This window comes from Corythoichthys intestinalis, chromosome 17 (genome assembly GCF_030265065.1).
Source record: "Corythoichthys intestinalis isolate RoL2023-P3 chromosome 17, ASM3026506v1, whole genome shotgun sequence".
In the NCBI taxonomy this organism is placed as follows: Eukaryota; Metazoa; Chordata; class Actinopteri; order Syngnathiformes; family Syngnathidae; genus Corythoichthys; species Corythoichthys intestinalis.
In genome coordinates this window covers 18,665,236-18,685,495 of record NC_080411.1, presented here as the reverse complement: position 1 = coordinate 18,685,495, position 20,260 = coordinate 18,665,236, and the positions used below count along the sequence as shown (strand labels likewise).

Genomic DNA, 20,260 nt, shown 5'->3' with positions numbered 1-20,260 from the left:
ATGGCGCCAATATTCATTTACAAAGCCAACAGATTATCCTGACTATTTGTCATTCAAAATTGTTTTTTGTGCAAAAAAGTTACTCAAAAGCTGCTCAACATTTTTGGCTTCAAGATCTACTTTTCAAGGAGATGACCTCCCACAATCTATCTTTTTGGGGGGTGGAGAAGGGCCTGAAAAGCTCAGCAGCGATGTATGTTGTGAGGTTCGGTGCTGAGGTGCTTTTTAGTTTTGCTGCACTTTGAGCTGTTGTTTGAGCAAAATTAGGATGTCATTTGACCAGTGTTGTTAATCTTACTGAAAAAAAGTAATTCATTATAGTTACAAATTACTTCTCCCAAAAACTAATTGCGTTAGTAACTCAATTACCTGAATGTAAGAGTAATTAGTTACTTGGCAAAGTAATTGGTGATAATTACTTTTTTTTTTTCCCCTCAAAAAAAAAAAAAAAAAAACATTGGCCACACTATGTGAAGTTTTTTGTGAAGGTTTTTGGTACAATTGGCCCGAGCCCAATTCTTTACCCTAATTTACCCTTTACCCTGGATCAACTGTTAAAAGTTGTTAAAATTGCTCCCATTATTGCATTTCTTCCCTTCTCTCGACTTTCGACATATGAAAGTTTTAAAACTGTTTCATCATTTAAAGATAGATTCAAGTCAAGATTTTGCCGATTTAGAAGTATTTTAGATAAAAAGTTACTTAGGTTCGCTAGGAAGGTTCTCTACAACAGAGCCGTCCTAAAAAGTCTACTGCTTTAAGATGGCGGCTGTCTACTAACGCATTTAGTGCCATGCAGTGTTGTTAATTTTACTTTAAAAAAGTAATTAATTACAGTTACAAATTACTTCTCCCAAAAAGTAATTGCGTTAGTAACTCAGTTACCTGAATGTAAGAGTAATTAGTTACTTGGCAAAGTAACTAGTGATATTTTTTTTTTCCTCAAAAAAAAAAAAAAAAAAAAAAAAAAAAAACACAGGTCACACAATGTGAAGCTTAAAGTGTTTGGGGGACAATTGGCCCTAGCCCAATTCTTTACCCTCCACTTAACTAGACACAAGGGTATTGCGATAACTAGCTAGTAACCTTTGCTATGTGTGGAAGTCATTTAAAGTTGTGAATCAATCGTTAAAGTTGTTAAAATTTCTCCCGTTATTGCATTAGTTGCCTTCTGTCTACTTTAAACATGTGTAAGTTTTAAAACTGTTTCATCATTTAAAGATAGATTTAAGTTAAGATTTTGCCGATTTAGGAGCATTTTAGATTTTAAAAAATTACTTAGGTTCGCTAGGAAGGATCTCTACATCAGGGCCTTCCTGAGAGGTCTACTGCTTTAAGATGGCGGCTGTTTACAAACGCATGTTGTCCTTAAAACATGTTGGCAGTGCAGCAGTGTCTGTCATTTGCATCTAGTTCTATAATATATCTACCATGTCATGTGGTCGTAGTTTGTCGGCTATGGCTGCAGTCAGGTATTATTGGAGCCACCTAGCATCGCGGTTGGAACGGCGTCTTCCCCACTCCTGCTCTGCTCTCGTCCCCGTGAGTCTGTTTCTCTCAGACTTTTTTTTATTCAACCAACTTAGTAACGCATAGTAACGCACGCCTTTCCCGCCTCAGTAACGGTACCGGCGTTGCCAAGATGAGAAAAGTAATTAATTAGATTACTCATTACTGAAAAAAATAACGCCGTTAGTAACGCCGTTATATTGTAACGCCGTTATTAACAACACTGCATTTGACTGGCTGCCCTGGGTATCGAGTGTGATGCGATGGATGGTAGATCCAAGCCGATCTTTTTTTTTTTTTTTTTATTCAATACAATGAAACTTTATTTGTATAGCGCCTACAAAGCTCAGCAGAAATATTGCACAACAAAACAATTAAGCCTTTTTTTGGAGAGGGAGAGGGAGGGGGAGGTGCGGTGATCTACCCACACTAGTGTTGCAATCGACTGGTTGATCGCGATCGACTTGGTGACCACCGCTGCTTTAAAGTGATATAGTATTTTTCCTGGCAAAGCCATTGCAAGTTTGCTCTTCCTATGTGCCCCAGATAAATTTTAAATATATTTTCTGAAGTTGTTGCTGATGTGTTCACAGCTGAAACAATGACAGAACAGTGCAGTGTGCAAACAATTTTTTCCAAAATAACATTTTGACATGTGGTTAAAAATGGAAGATTTGCTGCGTGGAGTCGGTGCCGCTTTGTTATAGTTTATAAAATGTCCCGTCATGTGAGCTAGCGCTTCCCTTCTGCTTACCCTGGCGACCCCAACCAATATACAGTACGTCAGTGTTTTTCAACCTTTTCTGAGTCACAGCACGTTTTTACATCGGAAAAAAAATTTGAGGCACACCACAAACAAAAAATGTTCCGAAATTATTGTCTGTACTGTATATTTAATTATATAATAATTTAATATTTATATTTACTTGGTGTGAAACTTGAGCCTTTTTAGATGAACACAAAGCCAATATGCTGGCAAGAATGTTCTTCAACACCTCTCAATCTTTCTCTGATTTTATTTTTTATAGCAGTTGGGCTTGAAAAGCTCAGAAATATCAGACAGGGGGACTTAAGCAATGTCTTTAATCTAGGGCTGTCAAAATTATCGCGTTCACGGACGGTCATTAATTTTTTAAATTAAACACAAATTACGTATTTGACGCAATAAACACACATGCCCCGCTCAAACAGATTAAAATGACAGCACAGTGTTATGTCCACTTGTTACGTGTTTTTTTGTTTTGTCGCCCTCTGCTGGCGCTTGGGTGTGACTGATTTTGTAAGTATTGACATCATCAATGGCGAGCTACTAGTTTATTTTTTGATTGGAAAATTTTATACATTTTGTTAAAACGAAAACATTAAGAGGGACTTTAATACAAAAGTTCTATAACTTGTACTAACATTTATATTTTAAGAACTACAAGTCTTTCTATCCATGGATCGCTTTAACAATGTTGATGTTAATGCCATCTTGTTGATTTGTTATAATAAACAAATACAGTACTTATGTACAGTATGTTGACTGTATAAATTCGTCTTATCTTTCCATTCCAACAATAATTTACAGAAAAATGGTTTGAATTGCGATTAATTACGATTAATTTTTAAACTGATTAACTCGATTAAAAATTGTAATCGTTTGACAGCCTTACTTTAATCGCATGAGGGCCGAGTATCTTGCTAATAATGGCTTTGCAGGCACGTACTATTAGGGGCTGTTTACATGGTGACCCTCCAAGAAGACGAAAAATGTCATGTTTGCATTTATATGGTTCCGTCTCCATTCGAACAATGTTGCAATTCCGCATGAAAACGATGTAGTATTGATGCCAGGCCCTAGGGGGCAGTGCAGATTTACAAGGCGACAGCAAATGATGCACTTTGACCTCCTAAGCCCGGAAGGCAACATGCCCGCCCACTCTAAGCAATGGCATTTTCTTTTGTTCAAAAAGGCACAAAAATGGAAGCATTCAACTTATCTAAATTAAAAATATTATGAAAACAGTAAATTAAAGCCGACGTTTCGCCATTTGCTGTTTTTAATGTTTAATAGCACCGTTGCGCACGGCCATGTAACGTGCGCGAGTGCTTACGTCATAGAAGCGAAGGCGGTTTCCATTCATTTAAATGCGCTGCGACCCCCGTAATCAAATTCTTCCACTTTGGAGGCAGGATTCAGAATTTTTCATCTTCGCCGACACCATATGCACGCAAGGCTATTCCGCTACTCAGTCATTGCGTCTTCGTGTCGCCATGTAAACTGCCCCTTAATTTCTTTGCCCAAAGTGTGGGAGTATTTGGATTTTGCAACAAGTTCAGCAACAAGGTAAATGGCTTTCAGGGCTTTCTCACTTACCTTTGTAGTTTTTCTCAAAAAATTGCCTGTTCCTCTGTATTTTCACGAAGGCAAACGAAATAGTTGGACTTGTTTTGAAGCAACGGGTGTTTCGTTTGAAGATGAGTTCTAAGCTTGTTTGGCACCACGGCGCTGTGGGAGAGCTGCTCATGTCGCGTTCAAGAACTCGGATTTTTAGCTATCGGCCACCTTGCTATCCTCGACAATGTGTTGGAACAAAACATGGGAAGGATTGACGGTCGTCTCACATGGATAAAAGGGAAAGGACACTTGTGTATATCAACACTTGACGAGTCTGATCAAATGATGTACAGTAGATGTGCTTGGCTCCACATTGTCACGGACAGCAAGGTGGTTGATGGCTGGAAATCTGAGCAGTTCTTGAACGTGACTCTAGCAATAGCTCGCTCATCTGCATACAACCTCAACCTTCTACTACTCCTTCCTTCCTACTGCAACTCCGCCCAACGACGTAAAAATAAAAGCGATACTGTATAATTTCTCGTGGCACACCTGACGATCTCTCCTGGTGCACGAGCGGGCCGGGGCACACAGGTTGATAAAAACACTGATATACGTGATATAAGTAGCATTTTTCTATGCAAATAATCGCGCAAAGACATAGAAACGTATATCAAAGATGATTAAAAAGAAAAAAAACATCCCATGGATGGCTACAAATAGATGATAGATGTCATTGTTTGGACCTCCAAGCCGTCTGTGTCCGGGGCGACGAGAATCCAGGACCGCAGGGTGGATTCTGAGCAGCCGTCACGAGTCCGGCATACGGGCTTGCCGCGTGTGCACCTTTGACCCGTTTGCAATAGAACCCGGAAGGACTTGAGGGAAAACCGGAGGTGTCGCTATTCCGGCACAGAGTACAATAGGAGATGAACGGACATTTCCACTCATATGAACGCCTATGGATGATAAGTCTTTCTTAAAGAGCGAGTTAGTTTTGACGAGAAACATCGGCAACCGCTCGTTCGCAGCCAGACGCTGGCGTTCGGGGATACTTTGGTCATTCTGATTCTGCTTCGTTGAGAATCGAAGTGTCGGGTACGCTCCAGATCGGACGCCGCTCATTTGGAGAGCGACAGATTTCTGGGAACCGCAAAGGACAAGAAAACTGGAAGGGCCTCACGCGCAAGGCGGCATCGGAAACAAAACCCGTTGGCCGTCATCCATGTGTTTTTGAGGGGTTTTTTCCCCCCAAGCTTTATTGTTTCGCAGCATAAAAAGTCAGCGAACCGAGATGACGGCCAATCTCCCGGAAGAGGGCAGTAAAAAGGGGCGGGCTTGCGAGGCGGTCCGTCTCACTTGGTGCCGGCGGCGGGCGCCAGGGCCAGGGACCCCCTCTGGTGGAACTGCGAGTCGCGGATGCGCCGTACCGACTGGATCTGAGGCTGGACGGCCGAGAAGTCTTCGCAGCGCCGGTAGTCGCCGCTCTCCAGCAGGTACTGGTAGCCTCGGTACCCCGGGTACTGGTAGCCCACCCACCTGCGGCGGAACGTTCGCGTCAAACACCTCGCTTAGGAAAGGGAGGTTGTGAGGGGTAGATTGTGCCTACCCCGAGAACTTTGCCTACTACTAGGGTTAGCGTGACGCCAGCCTGACACTTGTGGTGCTGTCACTATTGCGGCTTTTCCGCTCGGGGGAGGGTCAGTCTTGCGCTGGGATTCAAACTACTGCTGTCTTAGTGCTTTTGGGCAAGACTGTCATCCCTAGATTGGTGTGGCAGCAGCCTGCAATCCCGCTTACCCAATCCTGCTAAGAAAGCCGGCAGCAAAACTGCAAACTTGTAGCAAAACGACAAATTCAACAAGGTTCTGCTGGATTTGTTGTATTTCGCTGCTCGAGAAAGTGGCATATGCTGCATATGCTGGCAGATTTCTTAGCGAAGAATGCATTAAAATCTCTATTAGAATTAGCTCTGTGTGACAATCGTTACCTTGCCACCACTCACAATTGAAAAGATGTGGCAAACCCTGCCCGTAATCATATATTACTGTTAGGGATTAGGGGTGTGACAAAATACCGAAATGGTGATGTATCATGATACTTTGTATCCCAAAAAGGTGACAATGTTTTTAAACAAAAAACACAAGTTGCTACCAAATCTTCCACCATGATGGTATTTCAGTTAACTGCAAGGCTGCCATTGACGGTCCTCGACGCCCAATCCATTTAGACTTGGAACGTCCGTTCATTCGAAACCAGAGCATTCGCAGTCATTCTGTCCGATTTTCGGGGCATTTACAGGTCATTTCCTCTTGAGTTTGAGTCACTGCCTAATCATTTGGGTGATTCCCAGGTCACCTCCTGTTCTGTAACTCAAAATAAACAGGAAGTGACCCATAAAATACCCCAAAATCAACAGGAAGTAACTGAAAATCAACAGGTAAATGAGCTTAAAGGCCCAAAATTACCTTATTGCCTGGCATTGGCTGCCAATGACGGCCATAGACGTTCAATCCGTTTCAAGTAGGAGGGATGGCAGCGAATGAACAAATGTTCATTCGATGCCACCCTCCCAGTTCAAATGGTTTGGACGTCTACTAGTGATGAACTCATTCCAATGGTGTGCCGCACGCATGCTATTTTTAGACCGTGACGTCGCATCGTGAAGCGGAAGTACAGCCGAAGTGGGACATTATAGACCCGCCCTCGCATAGAAACAACGTAATTTGTGCTACTTTTCGCCGGTTATCTTTCAAAAACGAACATGCCGATCACACATTGCTTTTTTGGAACTTGTAGAAACGACTCTAGACATTACGACACATGAAGGATGTTTTCTTCATACGTTTCCGGAAACCAAAAACTCGGGAGGAAAAAAATGTGAAGACCGAATCAACTTGCGCTGACTTTTAACACGAGCTCAGTGATTCCATTCACATTTCATATGCAGTAAACATTTTGTTGGGTTGGCATGGTCTTTCAGAGGACAAAGAGGGAAGCCATTTTTATATTTTTAACTTATTTTTTTAGCGTAACGTTGTGCCGTACTGCTTCTGTCTGACAATGGATGACGTGAAAAGAATTACAATGGTATCTGTTACCGTTTGTTTTATATATATATATATAGCAACTTTAGTAAGGGGGAAGTGTAAATATAGAATTAAGATTTGTTATCAATGAAAAAATTAAAAGTGTTCGTTGGCTGTCACTGAGTAGCATTTGCGATCGCTACACAAAGCTAACTAAATTACCCCCAAGAACGGTCAGAGACGTAGGTAGGACAACCAGAGGATATATAAGAAAGACAGGGCTGATGGTAAAGGATAGCTTGTTGAAACAGGAGAATGTCATTGTCAGTCGCGTCGATAAAAAAATCTAAGGCTATGTTTAGGTCGGCTCGTTTTTTTCATCTTTTTCAGCCTTCGACACTCAAGCCATCTCTTTAACTGAACATTTTTATGTTCTTCCACATCTCTGCCACTGAATTTGGCACCAGGCACATCATTTTCGGAGAGAATTGGTAGGTTTAGCTCTGTAAACATCTCCTTCGTCCACAATTTCCATTCATTTCCTATTAGGGACAAACGGTGGTTTGTCCCTAATTAGCAACAGTAGCTAATGTCATGAATATTAATGAACGGAAGTGACGTGTTGCTTGCGGTATGCCATTGGCAGCAGAAGATTATTTTTCTGTTTATTAGTTGTTTGTAGAATATCCTAGAATGATTTCTTGGCCAATGTATCAATAATCGTTGTATCCATATCGTCAGATCATCGTTATCGTGAGCTTTGTATCGCAAATCGTATCGTGAGGTAACGAGGTTCCCACTCCTATTAGGGATAGAATCACGCTAAGCTAATGTACGGCAGCCGCATCGCGCGCTGTCACGCTAACCCAGCACCATTAGCGTGAGCAAAACAAGCCCGGGGCGTGTTTTTCTTTTCCTGTGGCAGAACAGCAAACACCATGTCAGGAAGGATTAAAGGGTCACGAGTAACATTAAATATTTGTGAACAAACAGCAGCAGAGCCCGCGTGACGATAGACGGCGGTGCGGATATTTGCGGGCGGCTACTTACGTTCCGCCCGGGACCTTCACGCTGCCCACTCGGTCGCCGAAGCCGTGCGCCCACAGGGTGGGCACGTCGTCCTCCTGGATCTCCATCTTGTTGCCCTTGAAGTCAGATAGCTCGTGCAAGCAGATTTTGGCCTCCGAGCTGTCCTGTCCCAACCGACGTCAGCGTTAGCGGCGGGCTAATGTCTGCGAGCGACCGGACCATTGCGGGTCTCGCCCCATCACCTATTCGCCCCTACGTTTTAAGCACTGTCGCTAAGGGAACTTGATGCCGGTGCGCGTACCATGTTGATGGGCCTGAGTGACATGAGGCAGTCGCTGCGGTATGAGTTGCTCCAGGTGTCCCAGCGAGGATACTCTCCCTTCTCCAAGATGAACATCTCCCCTCGGAGATTGGTCTGCTCGAAGGCAACGAAGCTGGAAGAGGGGGGGTGTACAGGGGTGGGGGTAGGAAGTAGCACGAGGGTCGTGGGTGGGGAGCACGTGGGTCGGGGAGGTATGAGCGACGAAAGCTCAGCAGACGGCGGGGCGCGTCTTACGGGCCGCTTTCCACGATGATACTGCGCACTCGCTCCAGGCCTTTCTCGCAGACGTCCAAGCATTCACTCTCCAACTCCAGTGAGCGGCCCTGGAAGTTCTCCTGGTCGAACAGCGTCAGCTGAAACAAACACAGCGTTATGGCTCCCATTTCCGGGATTCCCACAGCTTGGCTCAAGACTACTGTAACTCCCGATCGCGGGAACTGTAATGACAAAAGGCGAAAAGGCGTGCGGGAAGGCATCCGCTCACGGTGACTTTCGACGCGTCGTTAAACCTCCATTTGATGGACCCCGTAAAAGGCGACAGCCATTTACCGGGAGCTGCATTTTTACAGCTGCTCCGCATACTCAGTATTCCGTCCACATCTTTTTTTCCTCTCAACTGGGTTTTGGCTTTTTCCTGGCCGATTATGTATGTCGTTTGTTTTTGTTGATAGCGGGAGGGCCCGTCGAGCCCTTTGAGGGTATTCGGCGGGAAAGACTCGATGAGATGCGAGCTCCTGTCTGCCATTTTATATGAGCACTCCCTTGTATTTCTCTAACGATCTAAACATGATTTCCGTCCCGGTTTGGCACGTTAACTCATTGTACATTGCAAAACGGACACCGGGGCGACACGTCCTGAAATACTCGAGTGCTCAGTTTCGCTGAGTATTAAGATAACAGTGACGACGTGGAACCCGTGAGCTTGACGCCATGTTGCGGGATAAGATGAATTCAAAAGCAATTGTTTTTGAGTTGGAAAAGTTTTGCGGACAACCTTACCAACAAGTTTGGAGTCAATGTCCCACCGGACGTGACATGCCAACTTCAAACCGCTTAAAAATGCAATGAGACGAGGGAAGTATTAACGGGGAGCGGGATCGAAAGTCACCTTGAAGGTCCCAAGGCTGGGCTCGCCGGTCTTGGTGGCCTTGCTAGAGGCGGCTGGCGCTCCTCCCTTGTTGTCCTTGGCGTCGGCGCCCTGGCCGGAAGCGGACTTGGCGGTTTGAGACATGGCGAGGGCGGGCTGTCGACAGGAACACCATTAGACGTCATGCACATATGATGCCAACAATTCAATTTCACCGCAAAAAAAAACCTGACTGTTGAATGCTCAAAAGTACATTCCACGTTCATGTCTTTCACTCCTTCTTCACCACCGGTCTGTTGTGGTGAAGAAGGAGCTGAGCCAAAAGGCGAAGCTCTCGATTTACCGGTCGATCTACGTTCCTACCCTCACCTATGGTCACGAGCTGTGGGTAGCGACCGAAAGAACAAGATCACGGATACAAGCGGCCGAAATGAGGTTCCTCCGCAGGGTGTCCGGGCTCTCCCTTAGAGATTGGGTGAGAAGCCCGGTCATCCGGGAGGGGCTTGGTGTCGAGCCGCTACTCCTCCATGTTAAGAGGAGCCAGTTGAGGTGGCTCGGGCATCTGGTTCGGATGCCTCCTGGACGCCTCCCTGGAGAGGTGTTCCGGGCATGTCCCACCGGCGGGAGGCCCCGGGGTCGACCCAGGACACGCTGGAGAGACTATGTCGCTCGGCTGGCCTGGGAACGCCTTGGAATCCCACCGGAGGAGCTGGCTAAAGTGGCTGGGGAGGGGGAAGTCTGGGCTTCCCTGCTAAAGCTGCTGCCCCCGCGACCCGACCCCGGACTAAGCGGAAGATAATGGATGGATGGATGTCTTTCACTTCTATATTACGATGCGATGAGAAGGCTCACATTGACCAAATACATTTAGGTGTAAAGAAGAGTCCAACGATGTAACCGTCAATTTGGAATTATTATGTCAGTCCCAGTTGAACATGTGAAATCGTCCAAATGGAAACCCTCGAGAGAAAATCTCAAATTTCTGAAACCTGCCGACTCATTAGCTTCAAAAATACGACATTGGCAAACATCTTTGAAAAACCTTGACTCAATCCCCCTCATCCATTTTAAACTTGAAAGGACGGGAATAAATGTTTTGAATCCGATGAACCGATTTGTCCGAATAAATTGAAATAAAAATGGACCAAACAGACGCAACAGAACATTCGAACCGCTCTAAACTGCAGAAATGCTCTCCTAAGGTTAATTGGTCAAGTAAACAGTATTTTGGTGCTTAAAGAACATCTGACTTCGTCAACGTTGACGGACTGGCTCGTTTGAACGTTTTTGCCATTCAGAAAGTCTCTGGCTTTTAGACTTCATTTCTGCTGGGAGTGACAACTTCATTACTGTGAAGTAAGTCAGCAGGTGGCTTTGCCTCTTATTTGAAGGACTGTTCAAAGCAGAAGTCATTTCAGTCTCCCACTTGGTCGGGGAAGGCACAAACGTGATTCAAAATTCTCACTTATTGTCCACTTGTCGGAAACGTGTACCTCACGGTTTATGGCGAAAGGCGGCCTTTTTGTGGTACGGGCTGGGTTTTGCCACTCTCGACGGCGTGCGCGGGTTCTTACCTGAGTGCGTGTGGCGTGGAAGCGGGCTCGTCGGCGTCGGTCACGTTCCCGGCCACCGCCCTGCATTTATAGGCTGGCAAAGGCCGAGAGGCCGGGCCGGCGCCACAAAAGAAGAGCGTCGTCATCACGCGGCTCTGGAAGCCCCGCTCGGCCCCCTAAAGCCCCCCTGTAAGCACTTTAGCGGCAAAAGAAAACGCTGACATCGCCTTTGGTGCGGGGATGGAATTTAAAGGCCCGTCAGGGGTGGGTGGGTGCGTGCGCCATCAGTTAAGCCATAACCAAAAGACAAATGTTGTCTCTCGCGCACCAATGAGAACTCAACAGGTCCAACCAAAGGTGTGATATTGTCTCACTCCCAACGTACCACTGTGAGAATATCCGCTTTAGGATCCTCCAACTTTCAACAGCACAAATAGCAAACAACCTTCACGACTGATATGAAAAGACCTCGTCGGCCCGATTGTTTATAGCGAAAACCCGGGTTCCATTCCTTCAGTCGGAAGCTCGATCTTCGGCCGTTAGCAGGATAGGAAGACGACAGGGATGCAGAACTAAGTGTAGCTCAGAGTTAAATTGACTTTGACGCACCAAAATATAAAGCAGGAGAAGAAAAGACCCTAAAAAACAGAAGGAGTGAAAGTGAAACCAGAGTTTGAGGGGCCTTTCTGTATACACGGTCATGTTTAATTGGACTGAAATTAATTCACTGCATTGAAAGATGATTGATGACTTTGAAGATGGAGGTGACGCCTTCTTTCGTCATTATCTAGAGATAAAGAACGTCTGGTTTTGTAAAGGGAAATCCCAAATTGGCGCACAGGCGAAGGCCTTCCCAAATCTGCGGCAGCCTGGACGCGGCCAACAAATTTCGAGCGCCAGACGGCACAGCAACACATTTGGGCGTAAACTCCATTTCGGTCTATGGGCTCGCGCCTCCGGTTCGGTCGCCACGTGCGAAATCGTCTTAGCGCTTGCTCGTTGTCTTTGAACGGGACCATGCCATCCCCCGCTAATCTGTCCGCAATCCAACATTTGCGTTTAGCGCCATAACGACGCTGGCTTGAAGCGAGGCTTCAAGGTTGTCTTTCCCGCTAGTTCTTAAGTGCGGTACGAGTAGCCTCTGATACCTCGGTCATTACTAGAAAGCCTCGAGGTCAAGTAAAGCGCCAGCCCCTTGAGAAGAGAATGACCCCATTTCCGGTTTGCCGCTGTAGCGATGATTGTTTTTGCTTTGACTCGCAAGCGCCCTCTCCCTCGTAATGTGGCGTCCGCACGGATTAGAGCCGCTTTGGTCAGGGGCGGGGGAAAACAATAAAAACAGAGGCCGCCCCTCTTGCTGAGCGGGGCCTTTTGCTGTGGCCCCCCTTCCAGGGGAGGCTTTAAAAGAGAGGGCGGCACCCCGCCGCTCTCACTCTCTCTTACCGGCGCCAAAGAGCATCGCGGCAAGGTGAGTCCCTGGCGCCAAAGGAGCTCGACCCTGATTTGGGAGGCGGGTGGCAGCATGGGGCGAAGGTCTGTGATGGGAGTAGGTGGTATTCTCGCGGACGCGGCCTCAGAATGATGACGCCCTGGCTCTTGCCCTGGGCTGATTGAGAAACGATCAATTTGGGCTGGACAGGCCACGGGGAGCTTAATTTTGTTAGCTTTGATTTAAGGGAGTTTGGACTCAACCTGAGGTTTATTCGGAGGGAGGCGGGCACAAGAGCGGGCTAGTGAGCCGGAGCTGGGTGTCATCTGCACCACAGTGACTTTTCCCAAACCGTGGGACGGCATCCTAGAACATCAAATCGCGCTAAACCATAAATAACATTTGGAAGCGTGTCGTAGAAGGTCTAATAACCACGTGTCGTGCGTGACCAACGTGTGGCGTGTCCTCACAGACAAGATGACGCACCACTGCACCAAGTTCTCCGGCCACTGGAAGGTGAGTGACAAACTCTGCTAGCTAGCGGGACGCTTGCCGCGCCGTTCCACGAGGAAGTTGACGAGGCGGTCTCCGCGGCAGATCGTGGTTTTCGACGAGGAGTGTTTCCAGGGCCGGCGTCACGAGTTCACCTCGGACTGCGTCAACGTGATGGACTTGGGCTTGGAGACGGTGCGCTCCTTGCGCGTGGAGAGCGGCGCGTGAGTGTGCGCGCGGATAACCGTTGGCATGGGTGAAGGCGCACCCTGACGGGGGTGGGGCGCGGCTTCCCTTCTTCCTCTTTTGCAGCTGGGTGGGCTACGAGCACGCTTCCTTCCAGGGGCAGCAATTTGTTCTGGAGCGGGGCGAGTACCCCCAGTGCGACGCCTTCGGTGGCAGCAACGCCTACCATGTGGAGCGCTTGACCTCCTTCAGGCCCGTGGCCTGCGCGGTGAGTCGCTAGCGCCCACGAGACGTAACGTCTCCCAAAGCAAGCTCTACCCTGTCTCGCGCGCTCGGGCCCCTCCGTGACAGCCCCGACTGACCCCGATGGGCGCACGCACTCGTGACCTCTCTCTATGGCAGAACCACCGGGAGTGCCGCATGACCATCTTTGAGCGCGAGAATTTCCTGGCTCGCAAGGGCGAGCTGAGCGACGACTACCCTTCCTTGCAAGCAATGGGCTGGTGCAACAACGAGGTGGGATCCCTCAAGGTCCAGTCTGGCGCGTGAGTGGCCCCAATGCCGACCCCTGAGTAGAAAAACACTCGGTAGGCCGACCCGCTTTTTGTCTCCCCTAATTTGCCACCCTGCCGTCTGTCGACAGCTTTGTGTGCTACCAGTACCCTGGTTACCGTGGTTACCAGTACATCGTGGAGTGCGACCGCCACTGCGGCGAGTACAAACACTTCAAGGAGTTTGGCTCGCACTGCCAGACGCCGCAGATCCAGTCCATCAGGCGCATCCAGCAGTAGTCGACGCGACCCGCCAAAATGGCTTCTCCGTACCCCCCGCTCGGAAGATGGCCGACCTCGGCCCGACCCTCCATCGCAATAAAAATGTCTTTGTTAAACATGACAACGCGGCTCTCGGATGGTCATTGACCAGAATGAACGTGTCCTTGGCAAATCTCTCAATAAACTTTTTATAACATATTTTTTTTCAAGAAAATATAAAATGTCAACAGCACTCTCTCTCTCTCTCTCTCCCAATGCAAATTGCCCAAAAGTGCTTTCTTCCGTCCTTAACTCATCATGAAGCAACGTGTCACTATCAAATAAAAGAACAATTAAATGAATGAAATATCAAATGAAATTGAAACATAAAACTCAAACTTTGGTGTAGAATTTTCTTTCAACAGAATAACAGAACTCGCACAATTTTCTAACATCTCCGGGAGCGCAAGGTTGGCGGGGAGTCCTGTGGAGAGCGCACCAGGACGGGCCGACTGAGCCCCCGACGCTCGCTCGGGTCCCTGTACTGTCGGCGACAGAGTCATTCCGGCACCCTCCTGTTTGGTTTATATAACCTTTGCCGAGTATCCGGGCACTTTGCAACTTTGACCAAAACAATCCAAGATATCGCTGTAGAAATGCCGATAGTAAAAAGGATATTGAGAATCGATACAGTGTACGATCAACAGGACCGTGCAGATACCAATAGAGGGGCAGGTGCTCATAGATCAAAAGGGGCAAATGAATATGAATTTAATAGACCTTACAACAACATAACTTCAAGTTTAACCAGTATTACAGCATACTTGGCTGTGAATAGCGAATAGAAATCAACACTGTCATCAACACTTTCTGGCTGTGACTCAGTCAGTCTTTGCCTATTTTCTTCTTTCAACCTCTATATCAAAACCTCAACTTGTTGTTTATCTGAGAACAAACCACATCAGATGTTCACTGAGCCACCTTCAGCAGTTTTTTTCCAAAACTATTATTTTATTATTATCCATATTTGACAACTATAGCACCAAATGATTAATAAAGTAATTACATAAAATGTTATAGAACAATAACATTGTAATTGTGTGTATAATTGTTGGATTTTATACCTGAATATCTTTGCAAACTGTTATTCTTACCTATTGTGCTCTTCACCCAGCTGATGAGGGATCCACTGCCTTTAACAGCCTCATCCAGCTCCTTTTTTTATCCCTCAACCTTTCCATACGAGGCATATCTACATAATAAAATATAAATCTTAAATTTAATAAATCAGATTGTCCGGTCGCTTTTATTTTGAAAACTTTCTTTCTTTCTTTCTTTCTCAATAACGTTGTGAAGAAAGAGAGAAGACAGAGCATTTAACAAGGGTGATTAGCAGGAACAATAAAAAATATACATTTAACTACATAATACAAAGAAATGGAATTACCAAATTATCACATTAAGATCCATAGAAACACCGGAATCACAGAAAATGAAAAAAGGGACGAATTGCAAACATTAAATTGAGATGAAAACGAGAACTTAACCTTAAGATGTGTACCTTCTAGATAACGTTGTGAAGGGAACAGACAAATATGGCTGCCTATTCAGAGTAGACACACATGGATATTAATTACTAAAGTAGAAAACTATATAAGAGAAAATTACAGATTTTTTTTTTTTAAATCCCCACTTTAACCTGGTGTAAGAATTTTCACTATTTGCTCAAACACGGTTTATAAGGGTAACACCGTTTCCAACCACCACATGTCCTCAGACTCCTCACCATCACACACCCAGGTCAAAGAGGAACAACGTGCAGGGTGGAGGGTGTTATGCGGCGGCTTAGTGGCAGACAGACGCCTTTTTTTTTTTTTAAGGAGTTTTCGGTGTCGTGTCTGCACAGTTGGCACTTTGGGCATGTAGGGGCAAAGGAGCAGGTGCACATGCACGTGCCTGACGATCATTGACTTTGGTGGCCTTTAAAAAACTATTAGATTTTTAGCAACTGCCTTAACATCGATTGATCGTTTGCAGACATTTATTGTTTGAAAAATTATCCACATTGACTGGCAAAATTTTTTTTGCCAACAGTTCATTTGGCGTTGAAATTTTTTTGTCCCTCACGGGTTCGCAAATAGGGTCATCCTGTGTTTTGTTGCTTATTTCTGGAACGTAAAAGAGTGCTGCTAACTCGGATGACAAAGGCCTCATCAACGCTTACCGCACAGCGTTCACAACATCAACTTGGATTTTACATTTTTTTTTAAAGTGACGTAATCAAATAATGTTTCCAATCCAGAGTGGCGAGCGCACGGCAACATGACACATTTGGCGAGAGTCGCTTTGGCTCCGGTTCCGGCTCCACCGCTCCGGGTTTTGTCGGCCTCTCCCGCTCGCCGCAGTGGGAGGAAGTGGAGCCAGCCGAGGCGAGTGCAGCGCAATCCAGCAAAACTCGACAAAAACACAAACGAAAGCCGCCGTCACCGAAAGCTTCGAGCCGAGGAGGAGAGAAAGCCACCGAGGCAGCCTTCCTGCAAGCCATCGCGTCGGTGTCAGGCCGCCTTCCGGACGGAGGCTCCGCCAGCACGCACGGAAGCGCTCGCGAGGAGCCCCCCGTATCCCCTGTTGGCTTCCGCGCCCGCCCGCCCGACACGGCCTCGGTGCGGCCATCCGCCCGTTTCTGCTCTTTCTCGCGGAAGAAAAGCGCTGCTCCCCGGCTGGCTAGCTGCCTGACCGGCCGCGGGCCCCTCTCCCCTTTCCCCGCCCGTGGCTTCTTCCTCGCCCCCCGCACTGGTTCCCACGGCGACGACGACGAGAGGAGGGGGCTCCCCTAAAGCCGAAACTCCGCGAGCCGCCGCCACGGAAGCCCCTGGGCCCGTTTAGCGCGGCCTCGGAAGCCAGCGACTCGTCCGTTTTTTGGGGAAGTGAAGCTGCTCGACTTCCCCTCCGGAGCGGCACACGTCAACCTGCCGGCTAGCTCGCTAGCCTAGCCCGTTAGCCACAGGGCTACCTCGTTGTTGTTTTTTTCCCCCCTCCCCGTTCAACTTTATTGACAATTTGTTGCTGGCTAAGGAACGTTGTTAGCATTTAGCACCGGAGGACATCAGCGGCAAGCGGCCTCGTCGTCTCCGCTCACAGTAGCTGATCGTCGGGACTGGGACTTGGACTTGGAACGGGACTGGGAGTGGGATCGCGCCTCGGCTGGCGTGCGTGCGCGCGCGCGAATTGCGTGGAATGCAAACGAAGCTGGTTGGTTTGTGTTTGCTCGCCAGGAGACATTTGCATTGCGACAAGAATCTTGCGGACGCGGGCGAAAGAGCGAGCAGCGGCATCCGGAGGACTCCTCTCCGCTGCATGTGAAGGCTCCCGCTCGCTCGCTCGCTCGTCTTCGCGGGGAGGGGGACGTAGATGCCGCATCGAGCCGGGGGGATCCCTCGGGGCGCTTAATGGGATTACGAGATCACCGATTGAACCTTTGCTGAAGCCAGCCAGCGGCACTATGACACCGTGAGGCGGCGTCCGCACGCTCACTTTCGCACGCACGAAGGCAGAAGCCCCATCACAGGCTGCTGCGGCACCACCACCATCAGCGACCCGGGCGGTTGATGGTGCTCCCATCTGGCGTTGTTGGCGAACGAGCCTCGAGCGAGTGAAGATGGCGGATCTGGAGGCTGTGCTGGCCGATGTCAGCTACTTGATGGCGATGGAGAAGAGCAAGTCGACTCCCGCCGCCAGGGCCAGCAAGAAGATTATCCTGCCGGAGCCCAGGTACGCCGTCGGATCAGCATCGGCACGTGTGGTATAGGTCGATTCTTTTATGAAGCAGAGGCGTGCAGACGTCGTGCCGGTCAAGTGCCGGGGTCCTTGGGCATTTGTGACGTCACTAGTTTCAATGGACGTGGGACTTCCCGTCGCCGTTAGTCTTTGACGTATTGCATCTACATATTGGACATTTTCACCCCTAGCATACACAAACACGTGCCTCACTGTTGTTGCATGAAGTCATGGAGGGTTTTGTCTAACCTTTTTCTTCTGTTGTTGCTTTTTCACACAGAGGCGAGAGGTGATCTCGCGCACTGTGAAGGAATCCGTTTGTAGAAGTTAATAGAGCCGCAACTGACTTTGTCGGAAAGCAAAAAGTTTCCAGCTGTCAGCCGCCGCTCTTCGCTTCAGTTCGACGTTTCAAAACAAGCTCGCGAGAAGCCCCCGTATCCTGCACGCTAGCCAGGCGGATCTGGCGGTCGGACGCCGAGCCTTTTCGGGCAAGGCCGGTCGCCCGAAAAGGCCCGTTCGTCCGCCCGCCGTTAATTGACCCCTCCCTGCGCCGAAGGTTAATCCAGGGCCGGCACGAGGCGCCGCGTGTCGACGAAAGATTAGCGGGCCGATTATCGCGTCGGCTGCTCCTGACGGGAAGCAAGTCACCGTGATCTGAAGTCCGCTCATTTTTTGCCCCCAAAAAATGGCGCTCTGCACAACTCATTTAATGTGGCACCACTGAGGGGAAAGGGCGTTATGATTGAGGGTTGCCGTCCTCAAATGACTGCTGGATCCGGTCAAAATTCGGTCCATGGCGCCCAGTCTATTAGTTCCTACATATGAATAAAGTCATTTTAAGAACCGGATCTTTTTTAAGCTGTTTTCGATTCCCTGAAAATGACTGCATTAGGCTCGGATCGGGGACATTTGTCCGGGCCGGCGCTCTAAGAAAGCGTCGATAAAGGCACGTCGACTTACAAGTTGACGTCATGTAAGCTTGTTTGTGTCAATCGTGTCAATATTGAAAGACGACGTCACCCGCCGGCACGCGTTTACACAGCGACCGGTCATTCCGCACTCTTTTGGCTTTGGGCTGTGTGCAGTCCGGGCCGCTCCCTCCTTCGTTGTTGACATTCGACGTCTTGCTTTTGCTCTGCCAAAAATGAACTCGCGAGAAGGAGAGCGGGAGCAGAGGGGAGGACTCGCGTTATTTGCTAAGCCGACCTGTTAACGGGGGCTCGGTCGGAAACAGTGGCCGCATAACAATGGGTCCACTCCCGTCAATGAGGTTTTTGACAGAAAAAATCCGGGGGCACCTCCGCGGTACGCTCTTGATCAAGGCCCAAAAAATAGGCCCGTGTGGAGTCGATACCCCAATACAGATATTTATGATTTCCCATTTTCCCATTCTGATACTATGTTACTCGACAATTGAAGAGAATGCAAGCGGCAAATGACGAATCCTATTTTTTTAAATTAAAGTAAACCCCGCCGTTCTTATTATACCATGTTGGAATTGCAGCCATTTGTGTCCTCCTCTGGGGAAGCCAAACATTTGCAGATGCCTACTTTGAGGGAGCTCTTATCAAATATTGTACTGCACTCACGCGCTTCCTGCTTTGTGTCCTCAGCATCCGCAGCGTGATGCAAAAATATCTGGAGGAGCGCGACGAGCTGGCCTTCGACAAGATCTTCAACCAGAAGATCGGTGAGTACGCCGCCAGCCGAACATTATAACGGTCATGAAGTATTACCGCGAGCGCTGGAAAGCAAGCCCGACGCTGGCTTCTTGTTCTACATGACGATGCGATAGTGATCCGGCGCCACGCAAATGCGACGAGCGCTTTCGGCGGACGCCTACGTCAGTGCCGGGGAAGCCGCGGTCGTCGCTTACTCCTCTGAGGAGGGACGGCCCGGATTCTCGACGCCCGCTCTGAAACAAAAAGAACCGCCGTGACGATGAGGTGCTAAACCCGATCGTCCGTCGAACAATTCTCACGCGGGAATACGGGCTGCTGCAGATACACAAAGTTAGGAAAAGGAGAGCAAAAATACATGGTTTGCAGGGTTGCACTGAAACCATTTTTTTGACTCAATGTTTTTCTTTTAATACTCAAATAGCGCATACTCACCCAAATGTAAAGTCATTGCTATCGCGGCTCGTTCAGACACCGGTTAACCCATTGTCTCAGTGCTAGACGTCCGATTCATTTGAAGCAGATGGATTGTTGGTGAACGAACGAACACATGCTCGTGCGGCGCCACCCTCTCGCTTCAAATGGATCGGACGTTTACTCATAATGAACTACTTTCAATTTATGGTAGAAGCAGGAAAAGACCTTTTATCGCCCCTACCGACATGTTGATAGGGGCCGCGTTCCCGTCAAAGATCTGCTCTCTCTGACTGCCTCTCTGGTTGCTGCTTTCATCTCTTTTTTTTTTTATTCATTGTTTTTCTATTTCTGCGTAGGTTAGCCGGTCTGACGAATGGTGGAATTTTCCCTTTTGGGGGGCAAATTCCACCAGCCGTCAAATTCTTCCGCTCATTTTTGTCCGGACTCGGCCTCGGCGCAGTCCCCCTCCATCTGTCGGACGACGGAGTCGCGTGTTGCCGGGCAACTGCGGTTGCCATGGCGACGTCGGCAGATGAACGTGCCGATGGAAATGGATGTTGAGAGAAATCCGGTGAGAGAGGGAGAAAGGAGGGAAAGAAAGAGACTGCGGCGGCGCCGCGTCTTGCTCCCGAGTTTTCTGCGACGCACCTGGGACAGACGGGCGGCGCCATTGGTCACT

At 48.2% G+C, this 20,260-nt stretch overlaps 3 protein-coding genes across 6 annotated transcripts in view; 2 read left to right on the top strand and 1 right to left on the bottom strand.

Annotated features, from left to right (window-relative positions):
* The first annotated feature begins 110 nt into the window (after window positions 1–110).
* cryba4 (crystallin, beta A4) lies at window positions 111–14,947 on the top strand. 2 transcript variants are annotated; one of them, XM_057819156.1, is made up of 6 exons: window positions 111–1,542; window positions 12,751–12,794; window positions 12,876–12,994; window positions 13,083–13,224; window positions 13,359–13,501; window positions 13,600–14,947. In XM_057819156.1, the coding sequence occupies exons 2-6, from the start codon at window positions 12,756–12,758 to the stop codon at window positions 13,745–13,747; spliced, it is 591 nt and encodes a 196-aa protein (XP_057675139.1). In that variant the 5' UTR covers window positions 111–1,542; window positions 12,751–12,755; the 3' UTR covers window positions 13,748–14,947. The 2 variants fall into 2 exon arrangements, with proteins under 2 accessions (XP_057675139.1, XP_057675140.1); XM_057819157.1 differs by lacking the exon at window positions 111–1,542 and adding an exon at window positions 11,690–12,317 and having other exon boundaries at window positions 13,600–14,946.
* On the bottom strand, window positions 5,002–19,827 carry crybb1 (crystallin, beta B1). 2 transcript variants are annotated; one of them, XM_057819146.1, is made up of 7 exons: window positions 11,235–17,837; window positions 10,871–10,943; window positions 9,318–9,452; window positions 8,444–8,562; window positions 8,189–8,321; window positions 7,909–8,051; window positions 5,002–5,368 (listed from the first exon to the last, which is right to left on the bottom strand). In XM_057819146.1, exons 2-7 carry the CDS (start codon window positions 10,934–10,936, stop codon window positions 5,185–5,187), a joined length of 780 nt encoding a protein of 259 aa, XP_057675129.1. In that variant the 5' UTR covers window positions 10,937–10,943; window positions 11,235–17,837; the 3' UTR covers window positions 5,002–5,184. The 2 variants fall into 2 exon arrangements, with proteins under 2 accessions (XP_057675129.1, XP_057675130.1); XM_057819147.1 differs by lacking the exons at window positions 10,871–10,943; window positions 11,235–17,837 and adding an exon at window positions 19,823–19,827 and having other exon boundaries at window positions 5,003–5,368.
* grk3 (G protein-coupled receptor kinase 3) overlaps window positions 16,113–20,260 on the top strand; it is a 32,724-nt gene continuing 28,576 nt past the window's right edge. Inside the window, exons 1-2 of one of the 2 annotated variants that reach the window (XM_057819103.1) lie at window positions 16,113–17,479; window positions 19,099–19,175. In XM_057819103.1, coding sequence (XP_057675086.1) covers window positions 17,367–17,479; window positions 19,099–19,175 — 190 coding nt within the window. In that variant the 5' untranslated portion in view covers window positions 16,113–17,366. The remainder of the gene's footprint in view (window positions 17,480–19,098; window positions 19,176–20,260) is intronic. The other variant, XM_057819104.1, reaches the window with a different exon arrangement.

Coding starts and splice junctions, on each gene's coding strand:
- crybb1 (XM_057819146.1), bottom strand. CDS start 10,936: ATGCAGGGCGGTGGCCGGGAACGTGACCGACGCCGACGAGCCCGCTTC. Junction 9,453..10,870: donor TCCACGCCACACGCACTCAG/GTAAGAACCCGC, acceptor TCCTGTCGACAG/CCCGCCCTCGCCATGTCTCA. Junction 8,563..9,317: donor CCAGCCTTGGGACCTTCAAG/GTGACTTTCGAT, acceptor TGTTTGTTTCAG/CTGACGCTGTTCGACCAGGA.
- cryba4 (XM_057819156.1), top strand. CDS start 12,756: ATGACGCACCACTGCACCAAGTTCTCCGGCCACTGGAAG. Junction 12,795..12,875: donor AGTTCTCCGGCCACTGGAAG/GTGAGTGACAAA, acceptor TCTCCGCGGCAG/ATCGTGGTTTTCGACGAGGA. Junction 12,995..13,082: donor TTGCGCGTGGAGAGCGGCGC/GTGAGTGTGCGC, acceptor CCTCTTTTGCAG/CTGGGTGGGCTACGAGCACG.